Source organism: Oncorhynchus keta, chromosome 9 (genome assembly GCF_023373465.1).
Source record: "Oncorhynchus keta strain PuntledgeMale-10-30-2019 chromosome 9, Oket_V2, whole genome shotgun sequence".
NCBI classification, from domain to species: domain Eukaryota; kingdom Metazoa; phylum Chordata; class Actinopteri; order Salmoniformes; family Salmonidae; genus Oncorhynchus; species Oncorhynchus keta.
The window spans coordinates 19,764,229-19,788,870 of NC_068429.1; the positions used below are offsets into that span (position 1 = coordinate 19,764,229).

Consider the following 24,642-nt stretch of genomic DNA (forward strand, 5'->3'; position numbering starts at 1 on the left):
CAGTTTGTCAGAAGTTTACATACACTCAATTAATATTTGGTAGAATTGCCTTTGAATTGTTTAACTTGGGTTAAACTTTTAGGGTAGCCTTCCACAAGCTTCCCATAATAAGTTGGGTGAATTTTGTCCCATTCCTCCTGACAGAGCTGGTGTCAGATTTGTAGGCCTCCATGCTCGCACACGCTTTTTCAGTTCTGCCCACACATTTTCTTTTGGATTGAGGTCAGGGCTTTGTGATGGCCACTCCAATACCTTGACTTTGTTGTCCTTAAGCCATTTTACCACAACTTTGGAAGTAAGCTTGGGGTCATTGTCCATTTGAAGACCCATTTGCGACCAAGCTTTAACTTTCTGACTGATGTCTTGAGATGTTGCTTCAATATATCCACGTAATTTTCCTCCTCATGATGCCATCTATTTTGTGAAGTGCACCAGTCCCTCCTGCAGCATTGCACCCCCACAACATGATGCTGCAACCATGTGCTTCACGGTTGGGATGATGTTCTTCGGCTTGCAAGTCTCCCCCTTTTTCCTCCAAACATGATGATGGTCATTATGGCCAAAATGTTATATTTTTGTTTCATCAGACCAGAGGACATTTCTCCAAAAAGTATGATCTTTGTCCCCATGTGCAGTTCAAACTCTAGTCTGGCTTTTTTATGGCAGTTTTGGAGCATTGGCTTCTTCCTTGCTGAGCGGCCATTCAGGTTATGTCGATATAGGACTCATTTTTACTGTGGATATACATTTACATTTTGCACCCGTTTCCTCCAGCATCTTCACAAGGTCATTTGCTGCTGTCTGGGATTGATTTGCACTTTTCGCACCAAAGTACGTTCACTTCTAGGTTTCTCCTTCCTGAGCGGTATGATGGCCGCGTGGTCCCATGGTATTTATACTTGCGTACTATTGTTTGTACAGATGAACATGGTACCTTCAGGCGTTTGGAAATTGCTCCCAAGGATGAACCAGACATGTGGAGGTCTACAATTTTTTTTTTTTTAGGTCTTGGCTGATTTCTTTTGATTTTCCCATGATGTCAAGCAAAGAGGCACTGAGTTTGAAGGTAGGCCTTGAAATACATCCACAGGTACACCTCCAATTGAATCAAATTATGTCAATTAGCAGATGCTTCTGAAGCCATGACATTTTCTGGAATTTTCCAAGCTGTTTAAAGGCACAATCAACTTAGTGTATGTAAACTTCTGACCCACTGGAATTGTGATACAATGAATTATAAGTTAAATAATCTGTCTGTAAACAATTGTTGGAAAAATTACTTGTCATGCACAAAGTAGGTGTCCTCACCGACTTGCCAAAACTATAGTTTGTGAACAAGAAATTTGTGGAGTGGTTGAAAAACAAGTTTTAATGACTCCAACCTAACTGTATGGAAACTTCCAGTGTGTGTGTTTGACCTGTTTTTAAAGATAAGATTCCCAATATCTTAAATCCTCTAAAAGATAATTGGTGTGAACTATGCCTGGAGATTAAATACTGCAGACGCTCATGTATTGCCACAAAACCTTTCCAAAGGCAACAATCTTTAACTTAGATGAATAGGTAATTAAAATAAAATATATTTAAGCCTCCTTGAATCTTTATTATACAGTGTATTTTTATTTTGTATTAATTGGATGGTTGTTTTGAACATATTTAGACATTTTAACACTTGTAACAACAAAAACATGGGATATTTCAAGTTAGCCTGGATCCAAACTGAATTGCTCTTCTTTTTTTTTCACCAGGCTAATATCGAGTAGCACAAAAAGACGGAATGGGATATATGGAGGCGCTTGTTTCTGTAGTTCTTGTTTTTGTGCCACACCTTTGTCCTGGAGTGGACAGTACTTTGTCTTTGTCACATTCCAGCTGTTTGGCATGTCAAAAATTGGAGGACGCATGGCTTGATTGGTTCTGTCCTACTGCGATTTATCACACTGAATTAAAAACAACTAGAACATATAGGGCCTGTTTCCCAGACACATTTTAAACCTAAGTGCTAAGCTTCATTTGCGTCCAGGAAACCGTCCCAAGAGAATATGAAAAGAAAAATACATGGAACAATCACTGTGTGCCGTCTTAATGACATAGCCGCTGCTATAATGTGTAGCTTCTGTACTTGAATATTTGTTTGTAGTAAAATCAGGAGATCTGTGTTTACCGTTATTGGTTCCAAATGTATTCCTTTCTCCATCTCCCTTTACCGATAAGAGCTTATTAAGCCTGTGCTAACCCTAAACTACAGAGGATGTTCCTGTCTATGGGAGTTCAGTTCACTAATGTTTGATATGTGTGCTAACTCACAATAAGGCACTGAGATGTACACACACCCAGGGTCAGTGTGAAATAATAATTGTAACTAGGTAAGCTCATGCATTCAAATTTAGCTACAATTTGGAGGAATAAGAATATACAATTGGGAAGAGTTAACTTGCACATAATGAATGCAACTGTGGCAAAGTGATTGTAAGACATGTCTAGATAGTTAATGTAATATGTACATGATGCCTTAATGATAACTGAATGATTTAGCTGGGGATTCGTAATGGCTGGTAATTTTCAATAATTAAAAAAGACCTTGCACATTAGGCCAAACGCAAATATGCTCATGGCATCTTACAGCTATGTTTGTGTTTTTGAAGTCTTTAATTTTGAAGAACAGGGGGGAAAATCTTTTAAAAATCATAGTCTTTTAGAATGTCTCCTCTAAAGAGCGACAACTGACCCTAAAAGCAACTTCTCGTTTTGAAAACAGCTATTTTGGCATCTATGAGTCAAACGTTTATTCTAATCAAAATTGACTACAAGGTGTAAATAGGATAATTTGGTCATAAAGTCAGTCTCATCCATAACAGATTTGCGAGATGATGGTGAAAAAAAGTGTCATGGATTGAAAGGTCCCATAAATTCATTAGGTTTGGGTTTTTTCAATCCTGCTGCAGACAGCACCCAAGTCATCATCATTTCGCAGCACAGCTGCACTGACCCTATCGTAATGCCCATGGTCCATTTGGTTTGACATTCAATATCCCTATAGTTAGGGTACATCAGTAAATTACACAATGTAAATCAGAAAATATGTTCAAAGGTCAATAGCTTCACATCTCAATTACTTAACCTCAAATTACTATAAATGGTAGAAATTCATATACAAATATAAAAAAACATTTAATGAGACAACTAAAAATGTGGAACAATAAAATATTTTCCCATTTACATTGTAATTTATTGGTGTTCACTAAATAGCCCCAGAGATGGGCTATCCATTGTCAAACCAACTTTGCCATGGTCCAATTTGTAGTCGCTCTGGATAAGAGCGTCTGCTAAATGACTTAAATGTAAATGTAAATGTCACACACTAGCCTGCTGAAGCTAATTGGAGAAAGAAGTTGGCTAGTGCTAGCTAGCCTAGATGACTTCAAGACACACGACCTGGTTAGGCTGTTTCAAGTTATCTAACAGAGTGAATGTACAAACGCTTGCCACACAAACGACATCCACATTAGACCCCCCCAAGACTACTCTTTTGGCTTCAGTCATGGCCGCTGCATTTCTTAATGACCAAAACAAAAATTGAGGCCAAATCAGGAATTTCAGCCCCCCTTTAAAGAACACCTGTAACAATAGCCTGTGACTTTCATTTAGCCATAAGAAAAAAACTTTACAAGAATTTCTCCAAGTTTGCCTTCACCTGTTTTTGCTGAATAATGTGAAAGAAACTTCTTCTTTTTGAAATAGTGAATATGGTTTAAAATGTTTTTATAAACTGCTGAATTTTAAGGTTAAATAATAAGAATAATTTAGGGGGCCACCAAATATTTTGGATCATGTGAAGAATCTTTATTGTACTGTAGTGATTTTGTAATGATATTTGTATAAAGATGTGATGGATGTGAATGGTAATCACTGCTTGGATCTGTACATTGTTGAGAATAAATTGTTCACAAAATTCTGGGACTGCTGTTTTCTGTTACTGTGTGTTACATTTTTAAATGCACTTTAAATAAAGTTTGATGTGATCTGTCTAATGGTTTTTAGCCTGATAATATCAGGTTGGATAGACCAGAGTTAATGACCCCCAGTGGCCCCATACTTTCATCCACCACTCACAACATATTTAGTCGTGACAAAGATGGCCAAGGTTGCTGTGTAGATGACTGAGTCATGATTTTAGTGTAATGTCCCTGTGGAAGATCATTTTGCAACCTTGAAGTGTTTATGAGATCAACATTGTCAGGGAAATATCTCGGCCTCATACTGTTATCAAAGTTTATTGGACGCATACATACATTTGCAGATATCACAGGTCTCAGCGAAATTCTTGTTTCAACAGTGCAGTAATACCTAGCAGAACAAGACAATACACACATAAAACAAAAAATGTTTTATTAAATATCTTGATTATAAGGAAGTGGCAGCCAGGATGGATGCCCTCTGTTATCAAATTTGATCTGGCACATGTTTTGTGAGCAACCTGAATTGGGGCGGCAGGGTAGCCTAGTGGTTAGAGTGTTGGACTAGTAACCGAAAGTTTGCAAGTTCAAATCCCCGAGCTGACAAGGTACAAATCTGTCGTTCTACCCCTGGCAGTTAACCCCCAATTTGTTCTTAACTGACTTGCCTAGTTAAATAAAGGTACAATTAAAAAAATGAACAGTGAAATGCTTACTTACAGACTGTTCCCAACAATACAGAGAAAAGAAAATGGTGAAATCATATGAAAGTAAAACCTGTAATAATAAAAGTAATAGATACACAATGAGTAGCGATAACTTGGCTATATACAAGGGTCACCAAGCGCAATATAGCTTCAGCGTGTAAATCAGCTAGAAAGATGTGTCGGCATCGAGTAATTGTCTTTGGCCCCCTCCCAGTTAGGGGGAGTGATGAGCTTGACAGCAGAGTCTCACAACTCAATTGCTGGTTGAAAACTCTTTTCTGCCCCTCCCAAAATATAGAATTTGTAGATAATTGGCCTTCTTTCTGGGACTCACCCACCCATAGGGTGCAGGACAGGCAGCAGGCTGTTAGCCAGCCTGACAGCTAGCAACATCAGTGTAGCTCAGCTATCCACATTGAGACCGTGTCTGTGCCTCAACCTAGGGTGGGCAAAACTAAACATGGCGGTGTTCGCCTTAGCAATCTCCCTAGGATAAAGACCTCCATTCCTGCCATTATTGAAAGAGATGGTGATACCTCTCATCTCAAAATAGGGCTACTTAATGTTACATCCCTCACTTCAAAGGCAGTTATAGTCAATTAACAATCTTGATGTGATTGGCCTGACTGAAACATGGCTTAAGCCTGATGAATTTACTGTGTTAAATGAGGCCTCACTTCCTGGTTACACTAGTGACCAAATCCCCCGTGCATTCCGCAAAGGCGGAGGTGTTGCTAACATTTACGATAGCAAATTTCAATTTACAAAAAAAAAAAATGCCGTTTTCGTCTTTTGAGCTTCTAGTCATGAAATCTATGCAGCCTACTCAATCACTTTTCATAGCTACTGTTTACAGGCCTCCTGGGCCATATACAGCGTTCCTCACTGAGTTCCCTGAATTCCTATCGGACCTTGTAGTCATGGCAGATAATATTATAATTTTTGGTGATTTTAATATTCACATGGAAAAGTCCACAGACCCACTCCAAAAGGCTTTCGGAGCCATCATCGACTCAGTGGGTTTTGTCCAACATGTCTCTGGACCAACTCACTGTCACAGTCATACTCTGGACCTAGTTTTGTCCCATGGATTGTGGATCTTAATGTTTTCCCTCATAATCCTGGACTATCGGACCACGATTTTATTACGTTTGCAATCGCAACAAATAATCTGCTCAGACCCCAACCAAGGAGCATAAAAAGTTGTGCTATAAATCCTCAGACAACACAAAGATTCCTTGATGCCCTTCCAGACTCCCTCTGCCTACCCTACCCAACCCAAGGACGGGTAGGCAGACCATTCCATAAAAATGGAGCTCTATAGGAGAAAGCCCTGCCTCCAGCTGTTTGATTAGAAATTCTAGGGACAATTAGGAGGCCTGCGTCTTGTGACCGTAGCGTACGTGTAGGTATGTACGGCAGGACCAAATCAGAGAGATGGGTAGGAGCAAGCCCATGTAATACTTTGTAGGTTAGCAGTAAAACCCTGAAATCAGCCCTTGCCTTGACATGAAGCCAGTGTAGGGAGGCTAGCACTGGAGTAATATGATCAAAATTTTTGGTTCTAGTCAGGATTCTAGCAGCCGTATTTAGCACTAACTAAAGTTTATTTTGTGCTTTATCCGGGTAGCCGGAAAGTAGAGCATTGCAGTAGTCTAACAAAAGCATCTTTCCGACAGATAAGATCTAAACCAGGCCAGAAGTTGTCCATGTAGACCAATTTGGGTTTCCAATTTCTCCAAAAGAATGTGGTGATCGATGGTATCAAAAGCAGCACTAAGGTCTAGGAGCACGAGGACAGATGCAGAGCCTCGGTCTGATGCCATTAAAAGGTAATTTACCACCTTCACAAGTGCAGTCTCAGTGCTATGATGGGGTCTAAAACCAGACTGAAGCATTTCGTATACATTGTTTGTCTTCAGACTCAAACGCAGACTCTGTCTCAACCTTTAAGTCTTTACTGAAGACTCTTCAGTGGGTCATATGATTGAGTGTAGTCTGGCCCAGGAGTGTGAAGGTGAACGGAAAGGCTCTGGAGCAACGAACCACCTTTGCTGTCTCTGCCTGGCCGGTTTCCCTCTCTCCACTGGGATTCTATGCCTCTAACCTTATTACAGGGGCTGAGTCACTGGTTTACTGGTGCTCTTTCATGCCTTCCCTAGGAGGGGTGCGTCACTTGAGTGGGTTGAGTCACTGACGTGATCTTCCTGTCTGGTTTGGCGCCCGCCCTTGGGTTGTGACGTGGCGGAGATCTTTGTGGGTTATACTCGGCCTTGTCTCAGGATGTTAAGTTGGTGGTTGAAGATATCCCTCTAGTGGTGTGAGGGCTGTGCTTTGGCAAAGTGGGTGGGGTTATATACTTCCTGTTTGGCTCTGTCCGGGGGTATCATCGGATGGGGCCACAGTGTCACCTGACCCCTCCTGTCTCAGCCTCCAGTATTTATGCTGCAGCAGTTTATGTGTCGCGGGGCTAGAGTTAGTTTGTTATATCTGGTGTACTTCTACTGTCTTATCTGGTGTCCTGTGTGAATTTAAGTATGCTCTCTCTAATTCTCTCTTTCTCTCTTTCTTTCTCTCTCTCGGAGGATCTGAGCCGTAGGACCATGCCTCAGGACTACCTGACATGATGACTCCTTGCTGTCCCCTGTTCACCGGACGTGCTACCTGTCCCAGACCTGCTGTTTTCAACTCCCTAGAGAAAGCAGGAGCGGTAGAGATACTATTAATGATCAGCTATGAAAAGCCAACTGACATTTATTCCTGAGGTGCTGACTTGCTGCACCCTTGACAACTACTGTGATTATTATTATTTGACCATGCTGGTCATTTATGAACATTTGAACATATTGGCCATGTTCTGTTATAATCTCCACCCGGCACAGCCAGAAGAGGACTGACCACCCCACATAGCCTGTTTCCTCTCTAGGTTTCTTCCTAGGTTTTGGCCTTTCTAGGGAGTTTTTCCTAGCCACCGTGCTTCTACACCTGCATTGCTTGCTGTTTGGGGTTTTAGGCTGGGTTTCTGTACAGCACTTTGAGATATCAGCTGATGTAAGAAGGGCTATATAAATACATTTGATTTGATTTACCCATACCGAGTAAATGTGCAGGGGTTCGAGGTAATTGAGGTAGATACAGAAAATAAAATGTGTATTAGCCCCATGTGCCGAATACAACAGTGAAATGCTTACTTATGAGCTCCTAACCAACAATGCAATTCAACAATAATACAGATAAGAAATAAAAGTAACAAGTAATTAAATAGCAGCAGTAAAATAACAATAGCGTGACTATATACAGGGGGGGGTACCGGTTAGTTGAAGTAATATGTACATGTAGGTAGAGTTTTTAAAGTGACTATGCATGGATAACAACAAAGAGTAGCAGCAGTGTAAAATAGGGGGGAGGCAATTGATTAGATGTTCAGGAGTCTTATGGCTTGGGGTAGAAGCTGTTTAGAAGCCTCTTGGACCTGGACTTGGCGCTCCGGTACGCATGCCGTGCGGCAAGCAGAGAGAACAGTCTATGACTAGGGTGGCTGGAGTCTGACAATTTTTATGGCCTTCCTCTGACACCGCCTGGTATAGAGGTCCTGGATGGCAGGAAGCTTAGCCTCAGTGATGTACTGGGCCGTTCGCACTACCCTCTGTAATGCCTTGTGGTCGGAGGCAGAGCAGTTGCCATACCAGGCAGTGATGGAACCAGTCAGGAGGCTCTCGATGGTGCAGCTGTAGAACCTTTTGAGGTTCTGAGGACCCATACCAAATCTTTTCAGTCTCCTGAGGGGGAATAGGTTTTGTCGTACCCTCTTCAAGACTGTCTTGGTGTGCTTGGACCATGTTAGTTTGTTGGTGATGTGGACACCAAGGATCTTGAAACTCTCAACCTGCTCTACTACAGCCCCATCGATGAGAATGGGGGCGTGCTCGGTCCTCTTTTTCCTGTAGTCCACAATCATCTCAGTATGTACATATATGTACACATAACTACGAATAAAATGACAGATGGTAAATTGTAGCAGCAGCGTATGGGATGAGTCAAAGTTTGTGCAAAAAGGGTCAATGCAGATTGTCCGGGAAGCTATTTAATAAACTATTTAGCATTCTTATGGTTTGGGTGTAGAATCTGTTTGGCCCCAGTGACGTACTTGGCCATACGCACTATCCTCTGCAGCTACTTGCGGTCAGATGCCAGGCAGTTGCCATTCCAAGCAGTCAACATCAACGTCATTTAGCAGACACACTTATCCAGAGCGACCTAGAGGAGCAATTATGGTTAATTGCCTTGCTCAAGGGCACATTGACAGATTTGTCCCCTTTCATTTACTGGCCCAATGCTCTTAACCACTAGTCTACCTGCCTCCCATAAGATGCTCTCAATGGTGCGGCAGTAGATCTTTTTGAGGGTCTGAGGGCCCATGCCAAATCTTTTCAGACTCCAGAGATGGAAGAGGTGTGCTCGACCCTCCGTTTCTTTTTTCATGATCCTTTGTCTTGTTGACTTGACAACAACCTCTCTCTCCCTCAATGTCAACAAGACAAATCAAATGTTATTTGTCACATGCTCCGAAAACAACAGGTGCAGACCTTACCGTGAAATGCTTACTTACAACCCCTTAACCAACAATGCAGTTCAAGAAAGAGTTTTAAAAAAGATTGACTAAATAAACTAAAGTTAAAATAGTAAAATACAAATAAAAAGTAACACAAAAATAACGAGGCTATATACAGGGGGTACCGGTACCGAGTCAATGTGCGGGGGTACAGGTTGGTTGAGTTATTTTGTACATGTACTGTAGGTAGGGGAAAGAAATAACTGTAGCAGCAACATAATGTACAAAATAAGTTACAAACAATGTGAAAAAAACAAACAAAATAGCACAGTTGGTTAGGAATCCATAAAACGGCAGCCATCACCTCCAGCACCATTATACAAAGGAGCTGATCATGGAGAAAGAAACGGAGGGTCGAGCCTGCCTCTTCCATCTCTGGAGGTTGAAAAGATTTGGCATGGGCCCTCAGATCATCAAACAGTTCTACTGCTATAGGCTGTCTCATTGTTGTTGGTGATCAGGCCTACCACTGTCTTGTCGTCAGCAACAGGGAGTACAGACGGGGACTAAGTATACACCCCTGAGGGGCCACCGTGTTGCGGGTCAGTGTGGCAGATGTGTTGTTGCCTGCCCTCACCAGCTGGGGGAGTCCCGTCAGGAAGTCCAGGACCCAGTTGCATTGGGAGGTGTCCAGTCCCAGGTTCCTTACCTTAGTGATGAACTTGGAGGGCACTATAGTGTTGAACGCTGAGCTGTAGTCAATGAACAGCATTCTCACGTAGGTGTTCCTTTTGTCCAAGTGGGTAAGTGCAATAGAGATTGCGTCATCTGTGGATCTGTTGGGGCGGTGTGCGAATTTGAGTAGGTCCAGGGATATCTGTGATGATGATGTTTATATGAGCCATGACTAGCCGTTCAAAGCATTTCATGGCTACAGATGTGAGTGCTACGGAGTGATAGTCATTTAGACGGTTACCATGGCTATTTTGCGCACAGGGACTATGGTGGTCTGCTTGAAAGGTAGGTATTACAGAGAGAGGTTGAAAATGTAAGCGAAGACACTTATAATAAAAATATTTTTATTTTATATGTTAGCCAGGAAACCTTTCCTACCTTGGCTGACATTAATCACAGTGATTTAGAACGTTTAAATAATTATAGAACCAGTCTAGAATATCACTGCAGACCAGTAATTTGCCCAGTTCCTTTTTTGTTCCCGCTATGGGTGGCGCTGTTTCCTTGTCTCTGGATTTTGGAGAAGACGAAAGGCAACTGAATTGAATCTATCTGAAGGAGGTGGAGTCTGAGGTGGGAGGGAGAAGAAAGAGTGAGGGAAAAGGAGAAAAAAAGGAGAAAAAGCACACAACAGAAAAGGGGAGGACATCGGTGCAATTGCGTGAATATTGGTTGAATTACATTGAAGAAAATAGTTGCAGAGAGGAAGAAACCAAGATGATAACGCCCTACTTCCTACAGAATTTCTGGGTAGGTTCTGCTTTTGTTTATTTTCTTTAGCCGGGTTAGTAGGCTCAATTGTTTAGCTCAAATCCCCTATCAGTCCCACAAGTGGATGTGACAACCGGACATTGAGACCTATTCCACAATTCGCTTAAACCCGATTCATGCGGGATCTTGCTGGTGAAATAGAAATATCTGGGTCAACACAATGTGTTAACCCATTGCCCAGCTACTTTTCTCGGCGAATATTATTTTGCCCCCCTGGATTGGGCCTCTGTGAATGCCATTTTACACGAGTGCTGAATTGAATCCACCCCTCGTCCGGTCAATTGGTTGAATGGCTGTCACGGAGTGTCTTGAAATGTTTATGTATTTTTTTCCGTGGAACCCATTGGGGGTTTGTAGTTGTCATTCATAATCTCTACGTGTCAGTTTCTTCCGTAATGAAGTTTTAGTGAGAGTCCAGACGTTTTAACAAGTGTGTGTGAGGGGGGGGTTATGCTTGTTGACTGTAACAGTGTTGCAACATTTGCCAGAATAAGACTGAGCTGTTCAGAACTTTTTAAGGCCATATGCTAATTATGTTCTCTGTCCACCAGATCTTGTTGTGTGCTCTTGTTTTTTGGGGGATTATTTTTAGTATTATTGTAATATTTGTTTTTTTCTTCAGTACTTTGGGTCTGAGAAGCGCTTTTCAAATGAAATGTAGTATTGTTATTATGTAGACATTTTACTGTAACAATGTTGCAGTTTGCGTTAATGTGGAATGTCAGAACAATCAGAACGCATTCTCTGTTAGTGATCAGTTCTTTGTGGCTAAATTGTGAATGAACCTAATTCCACTTAATTGATTGTCATATGAAGGCCTTTCCCATAATGTTATTTTGCATGTCAAGTGACATGGTTTAATTAGTCACTTGTTAAAATGTAACTGCATTCTAAATGTTACTGAATTACTCATTTACTCCCACCTTTGAGGCTTACTAGATAAGTAGTTGAAAGGATAGGCCTACTTTCCTTTACTACAAAGCTATCTGTGTTCAAGATATTATGTTAGTCTGTTATTATATTATATTAGTCTCTAAATATTCTATTTTACACCATGGGTCAACCATTTGCCAGATAACATATGGATTCAAGATTTTAAGTTAACTACTATTTGGTATTATAATGACTGCTTAGGCCCTAGGTGTGCACTAGGTGTGCTGCAGCCACCTGCTGCTTTATTGACAGCCTAGTCTTTTTTTACAATGGACTTCTGACAGGTTTTGTTTCATGCCAAATTTACATCACATACATATACATATACAGTAGGCCTACCATAACATGACGTCTCCCTGACTGAAGGACACAGACAGAAAAGCAGACAGATGGACGGACGGACGGACAGACAGTGCATGTCGGCAGGTAGCCTAGTGGTTAGAGTGTTGGACTAGTAACCGAAAGGTTGCAAGATCAAATCCCTGAGCTGACAAGGTAAAAATCTGTTGTTCTGCCCCTGAACAAAGCAGTTAACCCACTGTTCCTAGACCATCATTGAAAATAAGAATTTGTTCTTAACTGACTTGCCTAGTTAAATCAAGGTAAAATGGAAAGAAATGTCAGGGTGTGTAATCACAGGTGGTTGTTCTTTCATTCCACAGATGTTATCTTGAGATCATACGGAAGTGTCAGGCCAGTTTTGATGCCCTCTGTTAAGTTTCATAACAATCATAACAGTCAGTCAGCTGGACTAACCAGACCCAGAAATGAGGTCCAGCTGAGGTGGAACTGTACAGTGGAGAGGAAGGAGCCCCAAAGTATGGGATACAGCACTGTGATTAGTCTGTGGTACAGTAAGCTATGACTGTAGTTGATCACTATCAATAAGGCTTAATTCATGACAATAGAACTAGGCCTAATCTTGATGAAGATAATGTAGACACAAACCACTGACTTCATGAAGACCTTTTTAAATATATTTATTTATGTATTAGAGGAACCGGTATATGATACAAGGAAATTATTTTCAGAGAGTAGAGCACAAGGTGTATTTTTACTCCTTACCAAGTTACAGTACATGGAAAGGAAGGAGGAAGATTTCTAACTGTTATTAGTCTAATGTGTAATAGCCTACTACACTGACTGTAGGCTACACAACTTAAGTTGCCCTTATCTTGATATGTATGTATGTATGTATGTATGTATGTATGTATGTATGTATGTATGTATGTATGTATGTATGTATGTATGTATGTATGTATGTATGTATGTATGTATGTATGTATGTATGTATGTATGTATGTATGTATATATGTGTATATGTATATATATATATGTGTATATATATATGTGTATACGTGTATATATGTATATATATACATACATACATACATACATACATACATACACACACACACATGTGTATTTAGGCTAAATAAATGCCACTGACTTGTTGAAGACTTTTTTTGAAAATATATTTGTACTGGACTAGGGAAACTGGTATATGATAGGAGGAAATGAAGTGAAGACAGAAAGCCACAAGGTGTGTTTTTACTGACACATCACAAGCACTCTGATGTTCTCAAGTTTATGCTCTCAGGGAGAAAGGATTTGATCATGTCTGGTCACACAATCAAAATAAAAGTCCAGCCTTGATCTCTTCAGAAAACATTAGGCCTAAGCTTGAATGTCTGTGTGTTCTGGTTAGTTGTATTTGTTTACTATTGAAAGGCTAAAGGTCACAGATGTCTACTATATAATTTAGCCACAGCTAGCCAGTAAAATATAGGGCCTTTTTACCTAGTTTACTGAAATAAGCTCTGTGTCCAGAGAAACAACTCTGTTAGATAGTTTTTTTTAAATGACTGACTATGCACATTATTAACTAGGCTATAGTGCCTACCTCTTGTATAGTTCATCTAATTTAATTGGGTAAGAGTGGTATCGTTGCAAAGCTTAAGCCATCTAAGGAAAAGGGGAGAGGTGATGTGATGCATGTACTGTATCTTGAAGGCTGAGAGAGACTAAGAGCCCTGCTATCCTCTCATCTCTCAACCTACTCTCTGTGCTTAGATACAAGCCCCAAAATCACAGTGGAAGCAGAGTACAGCTGTGTGGTTAAGATGCAGGACACACACACCCTCTCATATACACATTTTAATGAATTTCAAATGTGGACACGGCAGCATCTCTTCCCTCAGCTAAATAGTTACGTAGAGCTGTCATGGTACAACAGGATGCGTGGAATAATTAGTTCTAGAATTTTGTGAAGCCCATATACTCTTCGTTCCAGTAACATGGATGGACCCAGAACTTAATTGAGCATCTGACCAATTACACAATAGTTTTGGGTTAACCTATATTACCCTCAGCTGAACAAACAAGTATTTTAGGAATGAAGGAACACGGTCTCTGTGTGTTGCATCACTTGCTGTATCACTGCTATGCTTCCCCTTCAATGGATGTGTTACCCACACACAGCAAGGACCTGTGTTTTAAATACATCTGTTACCTCTTTCTATTCTGATTTGTCATTTTTTCTCTATATTCCCAGAAGGTTGGGTTGAGAGAGCACTACAGTGTTGTGTGTAGGCAGGGCCTGTGTGTGTGGTGAACTGTCTGTCCCCCTCAGTGTTTCATAGGAAAATAAGATGGCAGTGTGATAAGCAAATAGAGCGAAGAAGTCCAGAATCCCGGAGTCGCCTCTTCACTGTTGACATTGAGACTGGTGTTTTGCGGGTATTATTCAATGAAGCTAGCTGCCAGTTGATGAATATATAATATATAATAATATATGCCATTTAGCAGACGCTTTTATCCAAAGCGACTTACAGTCATGTGTGCATACATTCTACGTATGGGTGGTCCCGGGGATCGAACCCACTACCCTGGCGTTACAAGCGCCATGCTCTACCAACTGAGCTACAGAAGGACCACTTGACTTGTGATGACTTGTGAGGCGTCTGTTTCTCAAACTAGACGCTCTAATGTACTTGTCCTCTTGCTCAGTTGTGCACCGGGGCCTCCCACTCCTCTTTCTATTCTGGTTAGAGCCAGTATTCACTGTTCTGTGAAGGGAGTAGTACACAGCTTTGAACGAGATCTTCAGTTTCTTGGCAATTTCTCGCATGGAATAGCCTTCATTTCTCAGAACAAGTATAGACTGATGATTTTCAGAAGAAAGTTAATTGTTTCTTGCCATTTTGAGCCTGTAATTGAACCCACAAATGCTCATTCTCCAGATACTCAACTGGTCTCAAGAAGGCCATTTTTATTGCTTCTTTAATCAAATAGGAAAAACCACCACTCATGCTGCCAAACACCCTCGTAAAACTGACTATCCTACTGATCCTTGACTTCGGCGATGTCATTTACAACAGCCTCCAACACTCTACTCAGAAAATTGGATGCAGTCTATCACAGTGCCATCCGTTTTGTCACCAAAGCCCCATATAATACCCACCACTGCGACCTATATGCTCTCGTTGGCTGGTCCTTGCTACATATTCGTCGCCATACCCACTGGCTCCAGGTCATCCATAAGTCTTTGCTAGGTAAAGCGCCACCTTATCTCAGCTCACTGGTCACCATAGCAACACCCACCCGTAGCACGCGCTCCAGCAGGTATATTTCACTGGTCATCCCCAAAGCCAACAACTCCTTTGTCCGCCTTTCCTTCTAGTTCTCTGCTGCCAATGACTGGAACGAATCGCAAAATCACTGAAGTTGGAGATTTATATCTCCCTTTCTAACTTTAAACAACACCTGTCAGAGCAGCTTACCGATCGCCGCAGCTGTACACAGCCCATTTGTAAATAGCCCATCCAACCAACTACAGCCCTCATCCCCATGTTTTGTTTGTTTTTCTGCTCTTTTGCACACCAGTATTTCTACTTGCACATCCTCATCTGCACGTACAGTTGAAGTCGAGAGTTTACATACACTTAGGTTAGAGTCATTAACTTGTTTTTCAACCACTCCACAAATTTCTTGTTCACAAACTATAGTTTTGGCAATCGGTTAGGACATCTACTTTGTGCATGACACAAGTCATTTTTCCAACAATTGTTTACAGACAGATTATGTCACTTCCAGTGAATTGTATCACAATTCCAGTGGGTCAGAAGTTTATATACACTAAGTTGACTCTGCTTTTAAACAGCTTGGACAATTCCAGAAAATGATGTCATGGCTTTAGAAGCTTCTGATAGGCTAATTGACATCCTTTGATTCAATTGGAGGTGTACCTGTGGATGTATTTCAAGGCCTACCTTCAAACTCAGTGCCTCTGCTTGATATCATGGGAAAATCAAAAGAAATCAGCCAAGACTTCAGAAAAAATGGTAGACCTCCACAAGTCTGATTGGAAATTGCCCCCAAATGATTAAATGCCTGAAGGTACCATGTTCATCTGTACAAACAATAGTATGCAAGTATAAACACCATGGGACCACGCGGCCATCATACCGCTCAGGAAGGAGACGCGTTCTGTCTCCTAGAGATGAAAGTACTTTGGTGCGAAAAGTGCAAATCAATCCCAGAACAACAGCAAAGGACCATGTGAAAATGCTGTAAGAAACCGGTACAAAGTATCCATATCCACAGTAAAATGAGTCCTATATATTGACATAACCTGAAAGGCCGCTCAGCAAGGAAGAGGTCACTGCTCCAAAACTGCCATTAAAAAGCCAGACTACGGTCTGAACTGCAAATGGGGACAAAGATTGTACTTTTTGGAGAAATGTCCTCTGGTCTGATGAAACAAAAGTAGAACTGTTTGGCCACCATGGCCATCGTTATGTTTGGAGGAAAAAGTGTGAGGCTTGCAAGCTGAGAGGGGGGGGGGGGCAGCAGCGTCATGTTGTGGGGGTGCAATGCTGCAGGAGGGACTGGTGCACTTCACAAAATAGATGGCATCATGAGAAAAGAAAATTATGTGGATATATTGAAGCAACATCTCAAGACATCAGTCAGAAAGTTAAAGCTTGGTCGCAAGTGGGTCTTCCAAATGGACAATTTTGCCAAAGCCCTGACCTCAATCCAAAATACAATTTGTGGGCAGAACTGAAAAAGAATGTGTGAGCAAGGAGGCCTACAAACCTGACTCAGTTACACCCAGTCTGTCAGGAGGAATGGACCAAAATTCACCCAACTTATTGTGGGAAGCTTGTGGAAGGATACCCTAGAAGTTTGACCCAAGTTAAACAATGTAAAGGCAACTCTACCAAATAATAATTGAGTGTATGTAAACTTCTGACCCGCTGGGAATGTGATGAAAGAAATAAAAGCTGAAATAAATCATTCTCTCTATTCTGACATTTCACATTTCACAAAGTGGTGATCCTAACTGACCTAAAACAGAGAAATTTTACTAGGATTAAATGTCAGGAAAGGCTGCGTTTAAATGTATTTGGCTAAGGTGTATGTACATTTCCTATATCAACTGTATATCACTCCAGTGTAAATTGCTAAATTATAATTACTTCGCCACTATTGGCCTATTTATTGCCTTACCTCTTTCACTTGCACACACTGTATATAGATTGTTCTATTTTGTTATTGACTGTACGTTTGTTTTTTCCATGTGCAACTCTGTTGTTTTTTCCGTACTGGTTTGCTTTATCTTGGCCAGGTCGCAGTTGTAAATGAGAACTTGTTCTCAACTGGCCTACCTGGTGAAATAAAAAAATAAATACAAATATTGGTCACATATACATGGTTAGCAGATGTTAATGCTCGTGTAGCGAAATGCTTGTGCTTCTAGTTCCGACAGTGCAGTAATATCTAACAAGTAATCTAACAATTTCACAACCACTACCTTACACACACAAATGTAAAGGGATGAATAAGAATATGTACATATAAATATATGGATGAGCAGCATAGGCAAGATGCAGTAGATGGTATAGAATACAGTATATACGTATGAGATGAGTAATGTAGGTTATGTAATCATTATATAAAGTGGCATTGTTTAAAGTGACGAGTGATACATTTATTACATCCAATTATTAAACTGGCTTGAGATTTGAGGCAGTATGTTGGCAGCAGCCACTCAATGTTAGTGATGGCTGTTTAACAGTCCTGGAGGGCAGGTAGTTTGCCCCCGGTGATGCGTTGTGCAGACCTCACTACTAGAGGTCGACTGATTATGATTTTTCAACACCGATACCGATTTAATCGGACAGTTATTATTATTATTATTATTATTTTTTATTTTATTATTTATTTGTAATAATGACAATTACAACAATACTGAATGAACACTTATTTTAACTTAATATAATACATAAATAAAATCAATTTGGCCTCAAATAAATAATGAAACATGTTCAATTAGCTTTAAATAATGCAAAAACAAACTGTTGGAGAAGAAAGTAAGAATGCAGTATGTGCCATGTAAAAAAGCTAACGTTTGAGTTCCTTGCTCAGAACATGAGAACATATGAAAGTTGATGGTTCCTTTTAACATGAGACTTCAATATTCCAAGGTAAGAGGTTTTAGGTTGTAGTTAACTTAAGGTATAGAGGGCAGCATTTTCACTTGGATAAATAGCGTGCCCAATTTCAACTTCCTGCTACTCATGCTAAGAATATAAGATATGCATATTACTCAGATTTCGATATAAAACACTCTGAAATTTCTACAACTGTTTGAATCATGTCTGTGAGTACAACAGAACTCATGTAACAGGCAAAACCCAGATGAATAACCGTTCAGAATTTTTGTTGTTGTTGAGGTCTCTGTCTGTTCAGTGAGTTCTCATTGGGAAACTTGTTTTCAGTTCCTACCGCTTCCACTGGTTGTCACCAGTCTTTGGTTGAGGTTATTCCTTTGTGCAATGAAGAAGTAGGGCCAACTAGGAACTGCGTAACACTGTTGAGAGTTGCACAAGACTTGAAAAGTAGCTTGGTTTCTTGTCTTCCTGTATTGAACACAGATAGACCCGTCTTCAATTTGATCGATTTATTAATGTTTAAAAATACCTAAAGTAGTTTGAAATGTTTTGGCAATGTTTGAAATATTTTGTAGTGACGTTGCGCTGTTTTTTTCTGGATCAAACGCGCCAAATAAATTGACATTTTGGGTATATATGGATGGAATTAATCGAACAAAAGGACCAATTGTGATGTTTATGGGACATATTGGAGTGCCAACAAAAGAAGCTAGTCAAAGGTAAGCCATGTTTTATATTTTATTTCTGCGTTTTGTGTAGCGCCTGCAAGGTTGAAAAATGCTACCCTCTTTGTTTACTGTTGTGCTATCATCAGATAATAGCTTCTTATGCTTTCGCCGAAAAGCCTTTTTAAAATCTGACAAGTTGGCTGGATTCACAACGAGTGTAGCTTTAATTTAGTGTCTTACATGTTTGATTTAATGAAAGCCCTGCATTTTCCCTGGCTTTTGACCAAGTGGGACGCAAGCATCCCCTAGTATCCTAGCACTGCATTTTCCCTGGCTTTTGGCCAAGTTGGACGCAAGCATCCCCTAACCTATAAACGACAGCCACACTCGAAGCAGCGTTACCCATCGCTCCACAAAAGCCGCGGCCCTTGCAGAGCAAGGGGAATAACTACTCCAAGTCTCAGAGCGAGTGACGTTTGAAACGCTATTAGCGCACACCCAGCTAACTAGCTAGCCATTTCACGTCGGTTACACCAGGCATTAGGCTGATAGGCTTGAAGTCATAAACAGCGCTGTGCTTGCGAAGAGCTGCTGGCAAAACGCACGAAAGTGCTGTTTGAATGAATGCTTACGAGCCTGCTGCTGCCTACCATCGCTCAGTCAGACTGCTCTATCAAATCATAGACTTAATTATAACACACAGAAATATGAGCCTTTGGTCATTAATATGGTCGAATCCGGAAACTATCATTTAGAAAAAAACATTTGATTATTTCAGTGAAATACGGAACCGTTCTGTATTTTATCTAACGGATGGCATCCCTAAGTCTAAATATTCTTGTTACATTGCACAACATTCTTAACAACTTAACATATGTCATAATTACGTAAAATTCTGGCAAATTTAGTTCGCAATGAGCCAGGCAGCCCAAACTATTGCATTGAACGCAAGAGAAATGAACGCAAGAGAAATGACACAATTTCACCTGGTTAATATTTCCTGCTAACCTGGATTTCTTTTAGCTTAAATATGCAGGTTTAAAATATATATACTTCTGTGTATTGATTTTAAGAAAGGCATTGGTGTTTATGGTTAGGTACAGTCGTCCAACGATTGTGCTTTTTTTCCGCAAATGCAATTTTGTTAAATCATCCCCCAGCATTGCATCGATTTATATGCAATGCAGGACACGCTAGATAAACTAGTAATATCATCAACCATGTGTAGTTATAACTAGTGACTTATGAATGATACATTTTTTTAAAATAAGAAGTTTAATGCTAGCTAGCAACTTACCTTGGCTTCTACTGCATTCGCGTAACAGGCAGGCTCCTCGTGGAGTACAATGAGAGGCAGGTGGTTAGAGCGTTGGACTAGTTAACTGTAAGGTTGCAATATTGCATCCCCCGAGCTGACAAGGTGAAAATCTGTCATTCTGCCTCTGATCAAGGCAGTTAACCCACCGTTCCTAGGCTGTCATTGAAATTAAGAATGTGCTCCTAACTGACACTAGTTAAATAAAGGTATACAATTGCTGCCCAAAAATACAGATTTCCGATTGTTATGAATAATTGGGGCCGATTTTCAAGTTATCGGCCATTCCGATTAATTGGTCGACCTCTACTCACTACCCTCTGGAGATTCCTGCGGTTGTGGGCGGAGCAGTTGCCGTACCAGGTGGTGATTCAGCCTGACAGGATGCTCTCAATTGTGCATCTGTAAAAGTTTGAGTGTTTTCTGTGACAAGCCAAATTTCTTCAGTATCTTGACGTTCAAGAGGCGCTATTGCGCCATCTTCACCACGCTGTCTGTGTGGGTGGACCATTTCAGTTTATCAGTGATGTGTATGCTGAGGAACTTTACACCGTCTCCACTACTGTCCCGTCGATGTGGATAGGGGGGTGTTCCCTCTGCTGTTTTCTGAAGTCCACGATGATCTCCTTTTGTTTTGTTGACATTGAGTGTGAGGTTATTTTCCTGACACCACACTCCGAGGGCCCTCACCTCCTCCCAGTAGGCTGTCTTGTCGTTGTTGGTGATCAAGCCTACCACTAGTGTCGTCTGCAAACATGACTGCGTGCATGGCCACGCAGTCATGGGTGTTCAGGGAGTAAAGGAGAGGGCTGAGAATGCACCTTTGTGGGGCCCCAAAGCTGATGATCAGCGGGGTGGAGATGTTGTTTCCTACCCTCACCACCTGGGGGCGGCCCGTCAGGAAGTCCAGGACCCAGTTGCACAGGGCGTGGTCGAGACTCAGGGTCTCGAGCTTCATGACGAATTTGGAGGGTACTAATGTGTTAAATGCTGAGCTGTAGTCAATGAACAGCATTCTTACATAGGTATTCCTCTTGTCCAGATGGGTTAGGGCAGTGTGATTGCATCGTCTGTGGACCTATTGGGGCAGTAAGCAAATTGGAGTGGGTCTAGGGTGTCAGGTAGGGTGGAGGTGATATGATCCTTGACTAGTCTCTCTCAAAGCACTTCATGATGACAGAAGTGAGTGCAACGGGGTGATAGTTGTTTAGCTCAGTTACCTTAGCTTTTTTGAGGACAGGAACAATGGTGGCCCTCTTGAAGCATGTGGGCACACCAGACTGGGACAGGGATTGATTGAATGTCTGTAAACACACCAGCCAGCTGGTCTGCGCATGCTCTGAGGACGCAGCTTGGGATGCCGCCTGGGCCAGCAGCCTTGTGAGGGTTAACACGTTTTAAATGTTTACTCACGTTGTCCACGGTGAAGGAGAGCCCACCGGTTTTCGTAGCGGGCCGTGTCAGTGGCACTGTATTGTCCTGAAAGTGAGCAAATAAGTTGTTTTAATTTGCGACGGGTCTGGTTTTCTTGTAATCCGTGATTGACATGCTGCTATCAATCCACGGTGTCTGGTTGGGGAAGGTTTTAATAGTCACTGTGGGTACATCAACAACAATGCACTTGCTAATAAACTCGCTCACCGAGTCAGTGTATACATCAATGTTGTTGTCTGAGGATATTCAGAACATATCCCAGTCCACGTGATCAATCTTGAAGCATGGAATCTGATTGGTCCGACCAGCATTGAACAGACCTGAGCACGGGGTGTTTCCTGTTTTAGTTTCTGTCTATAGCCTTGGAGCAATAAAATTGAGTCGTGGTCAGATTTGCCGAAAGGAGGGCGGGGAAGGGCTTGTACCCAGCTACAATAAATGCAGCCTCAGGATATATGTTTTCCTGTTTACATAGAGTCCAGTGAAGTTCTTTCAGGGACGTTGAGGTATCTGCTTGGGTGGGGGGGATATAGACGGCTGTGATTATAAGCGAAGAGAATTCTCTTGGTAGATAATGCGGTCGGCATTTGATTGTAAGGAATTCTAGGTCATGTGAACAAAAGGACTTGAGTTCCTGTATGTTGTTATGATTAACGACTCGTGGTGCAATCATAAGACATACACCCCCGCCCTCCTTCTTACCATAGAGATGTTTGTTTCTGGCAGCGTGATGCGGGATGAAACTGGGTGGCTTTACAGATTCTGATAACATATCCCGAGTGAGCCATGTTTCCGTGAAACAAAGAATGTAACAATCTCTCTGGAAGATAACCCTTGCTCGAATTTCGTCTACCTTGTTGTCAAGAGACTGGACATTGGCGAGTAGTATACTCGTGAGCGATGTGCCCATCTACGGAGCCTGACGAGAAGACCACTCCGTCTGCCCCTTCTGTGGCGCCGTTGTTTTGGGTTGCCTACTGGGATCAGATCTATTGTCCTGGGTGGTGGTCCGAACAGAGGATCCGCTTAGGGAAAGACGAATTCCTGCTCGCAATTTTGTTAAGTTGACGTTGCTCTTATATCCAATAGTTCTTCGTGGCTGTATGTAATAATACTTAAGATTTCCTGGGGTAACAATGTAAGAAATAATACATTTAAAAAACACTAAATACTGCATAGTTTCCTGAAGTGAGGCGACCATCTCTGTCGACGCCAACAGTTTTCAGCTGTGCTAACATAATTGCAAAAGAGCTTTCTAATGATCAATTATCCTTTTAAAATGATAAAATTGGATTGGCTAACACGACGTGCCATTGGAACACCAGAGTGATGGTTGCTGATAATGGGCCTCTGTACGCCTATGTAGATATTCCATTTGAACAAATCAGCTGTTTCCAGCTGAAATAGTAATTTACAACATTAACAATGTCTACAATGTTCTTCTGATCAATTTAATGTTTTAATGGACAAAAAAATATGCTTTTCTTTCAAAAACAATGATATTTCTAAGTGACCCCAAAGTTTTGAATGGTAATGTAAATGCAACATGTAACAGAGTTACAGTTCATGTAAGGATATCTGTCAATTGAAATTAATTCATTAGGCCTTAATCTATGGATTTCACATGACTGGGAATTACAGATATGCATCTGTTGGTCACAAATACCTTTAAAAAAAAGTAGGAACGTGGATCAGAACCATTCAGTATCTGGTGTGACCACCATTTGCCTCATGCAGCTCAACACATCCCCTTCACATAGAGTTGATCAGACTGTTGATTGTGGCCTGTGGAATGTTGTCCCATTCCTTCAATGGCTGTATGAAGTTGTTGGATATTGGTGTGAACTGGAACACGTCAACCCAGAGCATCCCAAACATGCTCAATGTGTGACATGTCTGGTAAGTATGTAGGCCATGGAAGAACTGGGACATTTTCAGCTTCCAGGAATTGTGTACAGATCCTTGCGACATGGGGCTGTCCATTATCATGCTGAAACATGAGGTGATGGCGGCGGATTAATGGGTCTCAGGACCTCTTCACAGTATGTCTGTGCATTCAAATTGCCATTGATCAAATGCAATTGTGTTCGTTGTCAGTAGCTTATGCCTGTGCATACCTAAACCCCACTACCACCATGGGGCACTCTGTTCACGACATTGAAGTGTCCTAAAATGAGGCTGGAGGCGGCTTATGGTAGAGAAATTAACATTAAATGATCTTGCAACCAGTGGACATTCCTGCAGTCAGCATGCCAATTGCATGCTCCCTCAACTTGAGACATCTGTGGCATTGTGTTGAGACAAAACTGCACATTTTAGAGTAGTCTTTTATAGTCCCAGCATAAGCTGCACCTGTGTAAGGATCATGCTGTTTAATCAGCTTTTTGGTCATCCATCCACCTGACAGGTGTGGCATTTCTTGGCAAAGAAGAAATGCTCACAAACAGGGATGTATACACATTTGTGGCTAAAACTTGAGAGAAATAAGTGTGTTGGGGAAATTTCTGGGATCTTTTATTTCAGCTCATGAAACATGGGACAAATACTTTAAATGTTGTTTTTATATATATTTTTTCAGTGTATTAGACCACACACACACACACACACAAGGCCTAGCTACAGTACCATAGCCTCTGCCCTCTTCCTCCCTGTAAAGAGCCACTGTCCAAATAATAAGGGCTGCCTTTGTTTGTCTTTCCTTTTATTTGTTCTCCTCCACTGAGCATGGACTATGTGGTCATCACAAAATATCATGGCAGACATCGGATAGGGTAGCTCCTCTCTCTCCATGCTACTGTATTTGACACATGACAAATAAAATGTGATTTTAATCTCTAACTCTGTAGAAAGGAAAAGCATGTTTTTGTTTTGGGTTGTAGCCATGAGGTTGAGTTGTGAGGTCAACCGACATGGGGCCTAGCCATGTGAGAGGAGAGCTGGAGGAGTCTCTTCACTCTCCCCTGGCATCTGTGGTTGGGAGGTTTAGGTCAACATTGAGTTGGGTAACTTGGGTTACATGGGAAAGGCTACTTTCGGAGTTGAGTCAATTGATATTTTACCTCATAAGGTCAATAACTAGCCCGAGTTTCTACTGGTCAGGTCACGTTGTTAGG

The 24,642-nt window shown here is 41.4% G+C and overlaps 2 protein-coding genes across 12 annotated transcripts in view; both read left to right on the forward strand.

The window, feature by feature from the left end:
* LOC118373188 (transportin-1) overlaps positions 1-24,642 on the forward strand; it is a 426,516-nt gene that overhangs the window by 84,846 nt on the left and 317,028 nt on the right. The gene's annotated exons all lie outside the window — the stretch shown is intronic.
* Positions 10,524-24,642, forward strand: part of LOC118378758 (F-BAR domain only protein 2-like) — a 120,487-nt gene continuing 106,368 nt past the window's right edge. For all 9 annotated transcript variants that reach the window (XR_008143019.1, XR_008143020.1, XM_052525440.1 and 6 more), the window contains exon 1: positions 10,524-10,700. Coding sequence is in view for 7 of the 9 variants with exons in the window: in XM_052525440.1 (XP_052381400.1) it covers positions 10,668-10,700 (33 nt within the window). In the remaining 2 variants the exon portion in view is untranslated. The remainder of the gene's footprint in view (positions 10,701-24,642) is intronic.